Source organism: Triticum aestivum, chromosome 5D (assembly GCF_018294505.1).
Source record: "Triticum aestivum cultivar Chinese Spring chromosome 5D, IWGSC CS RefSeq v2.1, whole genome shotgun sequence".
NCBI lineage: Eukaryota > Viridiplantae > Streptophyta > Magnoliopsida > Poales > Poaceae > Triticum > Triticum aestivum.
Genome location: NC_057808.1, coordinates 207,155,887 through 207,165,585, shown reverse-complemented (window position 1 = coordinate 207,165,585; position 9,699 = coordinate 207,155,887). Strand labels below are relative to the sequence as shown.

Genomic DNA, 9,699 nt, shown 5'->3' with positions numbered 1-9,699 from the left:
TTTACTCCTCTGATGATAGAGAGATACTCTCTGGGCCCACTCGGTATTACATTATCATTATCGTCTGCAAGATACATGTGATTGAGATCACATTGATACCGAAATACGGATACAAGTAAAGAGAACAAAACCAATATAGTGATCAAAGAGTTGATCACGGGGATACCGATAATATCTCACCTTAGGTTTGTAATGTGTACTTGACGCCTCTAAGTCGCTGAGAACATAAGAACTTCAGTCCTTTTTCCTCGACACCACTGCTCTTAAAATACAAGAGTTCTAAGACAAAAAGAACAATGTACTTCAAGAATAGACACACAGGAAGAACAGAGTGAACCGCCAACTCGAATCTTTATAAGTAGAAGAGATAGAAAAGATTCCGGTTCTAGAAGATGATAACAGCTATCTTTCGATCAGAGATTACACTGCAATCAAAATTCGGTGCAACTATGATAGATGCATTGGTAGTAAGTGTACAACTACACAAACACAAAATTGCTTCTAAGTGTAAGACAAGACACTCCAAAATTCCAGGACTCCCTCAATGATCCAATCTACCCTTGACATCAAAATATATCAATATAGTATGTTTCGACATAAGAGCCCAGTCCTATGTCATCTCAGGGTATCAGTCACAGAAGAGAACCATCAGGCGTACAACTGCGCCAGATCGTCTTCAAACGTCTTCCTGATCACCTCCCTCTTGAGTTTGAGCGCAGCCGTGACGAGGCCCGACTCGGGGGTCCATGGATCTGGTATGAGCTTGACTTTGGCTGGTGTCTCGAACTTCTCCAGTCGTGCTTGCTTCGCAGCCTGAAGTACAGAAAATGGATGTCAGTAATGGAAACTGTTGTCCCAGCAGGATGCAGGATTTGCCTGACTGCAACTCTCAACTTGCTCTTGGACTAGAGGATGCAATTATCTTTGATGGAAAAGTGTGTGCATGTATGGTCAATGTTTATATGGAAGTTGCAACCACAAATGCCTTCACTACTCTTTACAATAGTAAAGATCTAAGTGCTTCTGAAAACACATGCTCGATGAAAGCAAACTGCACATAAAGTCATGTACTATACCCTCAAAATACATATACTCTTGTTTCTCTTCTTTTCTTTCAAAGACTAATAAGATGAACTTAGAAACAATGCTAAGATAGTCATGGATGGTAAATATGTATGATTGCTAGTTTGCATTTAAATACATACACTGGGAGAAATACCGAGTCAAGTATGATCTATGTGTAATGGAAACCCGAAAGTTGACTGAGGTCAACACAGAAACAAACCTTTGTTAAAGATTCAAGCACTTCTACAACAGCCTCTTGCTTCTGGCACAAATCAGCAAAATCGGTGTATGCAAGTCCTTGCTGCAATGCCCACCTTTCAAGTTCATTCTGTGCTGCTACCACAAGTGCAACACAGTAACTGTGAAAAGGATCGGCATGGATCATGATGTTCTCAACATATGGGCTCATAGCCAACGCAGCTTCCACCTGTGTCATCCAATCAGTTAATATAAGTGCTACCAGAAACTTATCTCACCAGAGCAAGAATATTTCTTACCTTCCCAAGAGATACGTATTCACCATGTTGAAGCTTCACGATATCTTTCTTGCGGTCAATGATTTCAAGGCAGCCATCTGGATGGAAACGCCCTATGTCTCCAGAATAGAACCATCGTAGACCTCTTTCATCATCCTACACAAGATATATGAGGCGTGTGTTAGATCAATTATTATTGTGAAATAGAGGTCATTACTCATTAGTGATGATGTATGATTTGGTGTGTGAACAGATCAGTAACAAATGGACAACATACCTTATAGACTTCACTTGTTTTAGCTTCATTCTTGAAATAGCCTTTAGTTACATTGGGACCTCCGATGACTATCTCCCCCCGAGGCATTGGTGAATCCGTTGTTAAGTATCCCCCTTCAGCCCAGTCAATCAACTGAAAGGTACAGTTGACATTGTGTCAAGAATTGTGGTAATAGGTCAGATATCCCATTAAGTAACAGGTCAAGGAAGAAATGCCAAAGCATAAACTATGGTATAACAAAGAAGAAAATTAACAACTTAATTCCTCTCATTAAGAAATATCTTCAATACATTGGACTTGTCAGTATCAAAATTTGGATACATTGGCCTTGTCAGATATCAAAATTTGGATACATTGGCCTTGCCAGATATCAAAAATTGGATACATTGGCCTTGTCAGATATCAAAATTTGGATACACTAGCCTTGTCAGATGTCAAAATTTGGAAATAGTAATCATATACTCCCTCCGATCCTAAATATAAGTCTTTTTAGAGATTTCAATACAAACTACATACGGATGTATATAGACATACTTTAGAGTGTTGATTCACTCATTTTGCTCCGTATGTAGTCCATATTGGAATCTCTAAAAAGACTTATATTTAGGAGCGGAGGGAGTAAGTTGTAGAAGTGGGAAGAACAGCTTTGATGTCAAAACTGGGTCCAGCTCAAATGCTGAAAAAATCAGGCAACATTGTTATCTAACCTTAATGTATGAACAAGGTAGTGGAGCACCAACACGGCCAACAGATGTATCATCATACTCAGAAAACGTTCCTCCAGCACAAGTTTCAGTCAGACCATACCCTTGGCCTATTGGAGCCCTGAAATTGCATAAGCCTATCAAAGTACGGGACTTAAACATGCTGAAACAAACATACAGTATTGCCATATTGCCATTGTAACTAGGGTAGTTGGAAAGTTTCCAGTAACAGCATGAATGATGGATACATAATCTTACCCAAGGCATATGTTGATAAATCTCTGAGTGTCTCCGGACAGAGGTGCTCCACCTGAGAGTACAAAGCGAATATTTCCTCCCAATATTGCACGCACCTTCGTGAAGACAAGCCTGTCCCACAACAGTTTCTCTACTCCCCATGCACCAAGCCAACTTCCATTGATAGCAGCAAGTCGGCGGCTATATCCAATGTCAAATAATTTCTTCGCTACACCACCCTTTGCATCCACCTAAAACCATCTCGGTGTAAAGGCTAGCAGTCAGTAAACAAATGAGAGTACAAGATCCAAATAGCGTAGTGGGAAATACCTTTTTTCTTACACCATCACGGACACGATCAAGTATAGCAGGTACAGCAGTCATCAGTGTCGGCCTCAGTGCAGAAGCATCGCCTAGGGTCCCCTTCTTTATTTTGCTTGATGTATCAGTCAGGGTCAAAGCTGATCCATATCCAATGGAGGCTCCAACAGCAGCCATAAGTGTCTATAAATCATAATATTTGCAGACAGAGAATTAAATAATGAACACAAATATTAATATATTGAAATGATATCCAACAGTTACCTCAGCTGCCAACTCAAGAATGTGCGCCAGTGGGAGGTAGGCCATGTATATATCCTTTTTGCCAAGTTCAGGCACAATGGTCATAACTGCTGAAAGTGTAGCCAGGACATTGCGGTGGGTCATCATAACTCCCTACAACACCATATGAGGTATATATTACTCCCTCCATTCACAAATATAAGATGTTTTAGATATTTCAATATGGACTACATACGGACTGAAATGAGTGAACAAACACACTAAAATGTGTCTATATACATCCGAATCAGAAATAAGTGAATATCTTATATTTGTGAACGGAGGGAGTAGTTCATAGCTGAAGATATGGTTAAACAAGAATAGAAAGGGCCTTTTGAGTCATGCAAACAAAAACATATTTGCAGAATAATGAACAACCAAAGTCAAACCTTGGGCAATCCAGTGCTACCACTTGTGTACATTATCACCGCAACATCAGATGGGAGAGGCATGTTTGCATCAACAGGTGCTTCAGCTCCCAATTTACCTACTTCCTCAAATGACTTAACTGACCAGCTAGTGCTGTTTTGAGCTATAGAAACTTCAGCCGAGATGCCTTCCTCATTGATGTAGATCACACGCTTGACAGTGTCAAGTTGCCAACCTATATCAATCAACTTCTTTAATTCCTTCCGACCACATATTACAGTAGTGACCTCAGTCTGTAGAGCAAAAGAGGGGAAATAAATAAATGTAAATCAAACAAAGAGTTAATTACATGCAGCAATAATCTTGGGGTGTGCTAGCAATCGCTGAAAAGTATTTGTTGCTTATCTACAGCGAAAATGCTACAAGAGGTCTATACTCTATAATTGCTGTCTATATAAACATGAAGGAAGAAAAACTTAACTAGGAGTAATTGTACAACATACTGAACACAAAGTGACAGTACTAACCTCATTTAGTGAGTGGCATAGTGCTTCCTCCCCCAACGAGGAATAGATGGTGACAACTGTTATGTTTTGTCTGAAGCATGCCTTGCAAATACAAAAATAGTAACTTCGAAATTGAGTACAATGACCAGAGTTCAACATACAATGAATAGCTACCAGAATGAATGTTTGTGCAGAGGAACCAACTTTGAATTGGTATAGAAGTTAAGTAACACGATCCAACCAATAACTTAAAAGTACATATAAAAAAAACTCTCTATACCTACTTGTATTACTGGAGAGGTTAAAGTGTCCTAGAATATCATTTAAAAGGGTTGAGCATGGACATTTCTCATTATTATTTTCTCAAAATTAAAATGTCGTTGGTCTGTACGCATGCTGGCTTGGGAACAGTTATAGTGAAACAGAGATAGTACTAGGAATATATTTATTATCATTTGGTGTATATACTCTCTCTTTTAAATAAAATTGGTGTACGACCTGTATCCCAAGTCTCCATGCATCACATGAAATCTGCCACCACAACTACTATTGTCATCCAGTCATGCATCATAATAATGAAACATTGGGCTAGCCATTGATAAATATGAAATTTCTATCCATGCATAATAATAATGAAACATTGGGCTAGCCATTGATATCTATGAAATTTCGGTCCTCACCTTACATGAGAATGCAAAAGCAAAGAACATGTGGTGACAGGATATCCTTTTTGTAGTTGATACTGCTTATAGAGAAATTTTGGCAGTGAGCAGCACTTGGACTCACTGCGTAGCTAGAGAGGAAAAGATGCCTCGAGAATTCATTTCGAATTCGCAGTCAGTGTATAATTCACTTTGCTATGCAGAAACCCTGACTAATTTATGATTTTTTTGCACACAGATGTGTTCATGATATAAAGTGGACCAGTGACCACAATTTACGTAACCAAAAGTAAGAACCTCATGTAGTACCGCATGAAGAGACCAAAACGCATGGATTGATCTATCTATTGCTTGCAGGAAAAAAAAAAGGATTACCTGCAGTGCAATCTGCCACTCAGCCTGTGTCTCGGCAAAAATAGCAACACTCTCATTGTCCTGGCGACCTAAATTGACCAATCCTGAAGAAAAGTTGCAAACACTCTTGAAGGCCTCAGCGTAACATTTCCACTCGTACTCCCCCAGATGAAGCTTCTCAAAGGACCTCCCATCAGGTGATGATTCTATTTCCCTTGAAATGAGCTTCCTAGTGCCAAGGAGGGGCATGTAGAGATACTCTTTGCAAGCATGCTCAAACAGCTCAGCAAGTGTGTTGACCCCTTCCCAGTGTGTTTCAACAGGGCGTTCAAACCGATGGTTGCGGATCGCATAGCCAGGCTCTCCACCAACATCAACTGGCACACCCCTCTTCTTTTCAACCTTTCTCCTTTTCTGGAGCAGAAGAGAGACCGCGATGGGCACAAGAAGGCCAACAAAATAAGGATTCATACTTGTTCAAGGGCGACCTGACAGCTATATACTAGCTTATGGGAGGAAGGCTACAGATTAAAGATGCCTTGAAGAGAGAACCCTGAAAAATATAATTTCATGCTGTAAACAAAAACTGAAAATCCAGTACGGATTGTATATAATGCAGATTCTTTACATACAAGGAGCTAATTGCATGTTAGATTGTTAGCCTTTTTATCTGTTCAGGTCCATTGTATAACCAATCCAACAGCAAATGGAATATCAACTGGCAAAATATGAAGCATTTAAGCAGTTTGGTAAAGTAAGATCATTCATAAAGATGGCCACCTGAAATGCAAAGCTTTTGCATGTTCTCTAAAAGCGCTGGTATGCGCACTTGCATAGTAGCATACAAAGCATGCATCAAAATTAGGTGTAAAAAATTGTGTATGCTCCTTCTTCCTTCTGCTAATCAGTAAGCAATCAAATCTCCTGATTGGTTTCCAAACAACATATATATATACGAGAGCTATGACGTAGGGCAAGAAATACAACTAATTCTGCAGTCATCAAAAGTACCATCTGATAGAGCAAGAAATTAAAACCTAGTAGAATCTGGCCGCGCAACTGCACGGGTGGACTCCGCTAGTTTGGGGCAGAACTGAAAAGGGATACACTAATATTTGTAGTATTATGTGTCTTCAAGGCGAGGCGATAATAATGCTGTATACGGCGTAACAATGCGATGCAATGCGATGCGATGCGATGCGATGCACAAGGAACCCATTCCCGTGAGGCACTGAAACCTACGAAATCTAACAAAAGTTTGCTCGGATTCTCTAGATTCCACGACCACGAGCGCTCGTTGCGATGTGCGGAACGGAGGGTGCGTACCTTCTGGAGGGGTGGGGGGTGGGGGTGGGGCGCAATGGCGCGTGGAAGCTTCTGGAAGGGAGGAGGCGAAGGCGTGACGTCAGGCGGAGGAGGATCGATCGGCGCGGCGGGGAGAGGAGGGAGGGGGTGGAGCTGCTCTGCCTCTTCTCCAAGTCTTCAGCCGCTAAATTCGCTTGAGGCCGGTGTGTGCTCTGGCCCCACCCAATCTCCTCACTTCTCCGCTACCCAACGAGGCCCAAGGCCCCATCGGTCTATCGGATGCTGGAATGGCCTAACATTTGTCTTCTCAAAACAAAAACAAAAAGAATGGCCCAACATTGGACCTTGTCATCAACTCCCTTCGTTTTCAAATATATATTTTTTGCATGATACGTGTCTCATTTATGCCATACTAGCACATATGGCTATGCATTGTAATGGAAGAGAAAAATGACATGCTCCGCTATGATGTAAAAACCGATTGTTATTAAGCAGGTTTACTGAGTTGAGGATAACTGGATAAGTTTGATGATGAATCAATTGACAACCGATTATCTGTATTATTTGTTTATATGTTGGGCATGCATTCGTACATGTTAGTTGCTCTCATAAGTTTTGATAAGTGTATCAAAAGGAATCTGCAAGGGACTACATCGAAGAGCATGATAATTATATTTTCTAAAACATGATAGCTATATCAAAAAAACTCACGGATGGTAGCTACGACAAAGAACCTGTTTTTTCTTTCTTAAACAACCGGGTAAGATAAAAGAGGCGCTAGGGTACAATCAGCAACACATGCTCATTAGTTAACGTACAAGCTAGTGACCGGCGAGCGATGGAAAAGAAGGTAGCAGAACATAAATTAGTTGAACAAGCTAATGTCAACAATCGACAATCAGGTCACGTGACGGGGAGAGAGCATTAGAGAGCGGATTAACTTGTGGCTCACTAACATGAATACTTAAGATGAGGCTAACAAAGTGACACGGAAAGTTGGCATTGAAACATCATTCCCATGACCGCGTTGAGGTGATGCTGGGTTTGCAACATCTGGTTCATGTTCACGGATGACACACCTCGTGGTGCACGTGGCCAATGACAACAATAGAACGATAGACAATGTCTATAAAGTTGACGATATCTCGCTGAATTGATGCGTGCGAGTAATTGAAAATTTTCTCACTGACGACAAAGTAGACTTGCGACAGTCGACGTAGATTAAATGTCGAAATTCGTCGTTCACAATATACGATTCGAGCTCTTTTTGGTCTGAATAGATTCTTCTCATCGATGCGGTCCCGGTGGCATGAGCATTCGGTCAACAAATCTCTTGTGCGTAAGGAATGATGATGGCACCAGTGGCCATGTAAGGTGGCAGCTTAGGGCAAGGGATATATACCTAAAGGGAACCTCTACACGTACGACACTCTTGTGTCCAATTCTTGTACAACAATCGTTTATGTGGTGTGCTTTAACTTTTTTTTATGTATGGATGCTTGTTGTGCATCATCTTAAAGGGATGGTAGGAAAAATATGGTATTGTGCGCAACCCTGCAAAGAGGCCCAACGTAGGCCAACAAAGCTCAACTCAGATAGACAGGGCCATGCCTAGCATGGTGATACGTCTCCAACGTATCTATAATTTTGGATTGTTCCATGCTATTATATATTCTATTTTGGATGTTTAATGGGCTTTATTATACACTTTTATATTATTTTTGGGACTAACCTATTAACCGGAGGCCCAGCCCAAATTGCTGTTTTTTTGCCTATTTCAGTGTTTTGAAGGAAAAGGATATCAAACGGAGTCCAAACGGAACGAAACCTTCGGGAATGTGATTTTTGGAACAAACGTGATCCAGAGGACTTGGAGTGGACGTCAAGCAATCAACGAGGAGGCCACGAGGCAGGGAGGCGCGCCTGCCCCCTGGGCACGCCCCCCACCCTCGTGGGCCCCTCGTAGCTCCCTTGACCGACCTCTTTCGCCTATATATACTCATATACCCTGGAAACATCATATACGGAGCCAAAACCCTATTTCCACCACCGCAACTCTCTGTACCCGTGAGATCCCATCTTGGGGCCTTTTCCGGCGTTCCGCGGGAGGGGGCATTGATCACGGAGGGCTTCTACATCAACACCATAGCCTCTCCGATGATGTGTGAGTAGTTTACCTCAGACCTTCGGGTCCATAATTATTAGCTAGAAGGCTTCTTCTCTCTCTTTGGATCTCAATACAAAGTTCTCCTTGATTCTCTTGGAGATCTATTCGATGTAATCTTATTTTGCAGTGTGTTTGTCGAGATCCGATGAATTATGGGTTTATGATCAAGATTATCTATGAACAATATTTGAAAAAAAAAACCTTCTTGCTACCTCTTGAGCACTGCGTTGGTTTTCCGTTGAAGAGGAAAGGGTGATGCAGTAAAGTAGCGTCAGTATTTCCCACAGTTTTTGAGAACCAAGGTATCAATCCAGTAGGAGACCACGCTCAAGTCCCACGCACCTACACAAACAAATAAGAACCTTGCAACCAATGCGATAAAGGGGTTGTCAATCCCTTCACGGCCACTTGCAAAAGTGAGATCTGATAGAGATGATAAGATAATATTTTTGGTATTTTTATGATAAAGAGTAAAAGCAAAATAAACGGTGATAGAAATAACTAGTTGACGGGAGATTAATATGATGGAAAATAGACCCGGGGCCATAGGTTTCACTAGTGGCTTCTCTCAAGAGCATAAATATTACGGTGGGTAAACGAATTACTGTCGAGCAATTGATAGAATTGAGCATTGTTATGAGAATATCTAGGTATGATCATGACACATATTGTATTGTTGCCATCGAGAATAAAAGGATGGGGTTTATATCATATTGCATGAGTTTATCCCTCTACATCATGTCATATTGCTTAAAGCGTTACTCCGTTCTTATGAACTTAATACTAGATGCATGCTGGATAGCGGTCGATGTGTGGAGTAATAGTAGTAGATGTAGGCAGGAGTCGGTCTACTTGTCACGGACGTGATGCCTATATACATGATCATACCTAGATATTCTCATAACTATGCTCAATTCTATCAATTGCTCGACAGTAATTCGTTTACCCACCGTAATATTTATGCTCTTGAGAGA

At 41.1% G+C, this 9,699-nt stretch overlaps 1 protein-coding gene across 1 annotated transcript; it reads right to left on the bottom strand.

The window, feature by feature from the left end:
- Positions 1-334: 334 nt before the first annotated feature.
- Positions 335-6,777, bottom strand: LOC123120082 (long chain acyl-CoA synthetase 9, chloroplastic). Its single transcript, XM_044540088.1, has 12 exons — positions 6,580-6,777; positions 5,275-5,806; positions 4,259-4,339; positions 3,752-4,024; positions 3,345-3,476; positions 3,090-3,263; positions 2,781-3,010; positions 2,526-2,643; positions 1,819-1,950; positions 1,563-1,697; positions 1,286-1,492; positions 335-813 (listed from the first exon to the last, which is right to left on the bottom strand). The coding sequence occupies exons 2-12, from the start codon at positions 5,722-5,724 to the stop codon at positions 649-651; spliced, it is 2,097 nt and encodes a 698-aa protein (XP_044396023.1). The 5' UTR covers positions 5,725-5,806; positions 6,580-6,777; the 3' UTR covers positions 335-648.
- Between the last annotated feature and the right edge of the window lie 2,922 nt (positions 6,778-9,699).

What these genes read in the sequence shown, in the direction of transcription:
- LOC123120082 (XM_044540088.1), bottom strand. Translation starts at nt 5,724, where the DNA reads ATGAATCCTTATTTTGTTGGCCTTCTTGTGCCCATCGCGGTCTCTCTT. An exon ending in TTCTTGAGTTGGCAGCTGAG is followed by an intron (nt 3,264 to 3,344) that starts GTAACTGTTGGA and finishes TATGATTTATAG; the next exon opens with ACACTTATGGCTGCTGTTGG. An exon ending in GTGATGGTGTAAGAAAAAAG is followed by an intron (nt 3,011 to 3,089) that starts GTATTTCCCACT and finishes AGATGGTTTTAG; the next exon opens with GTGGATGCAAAGGGTGGTGT.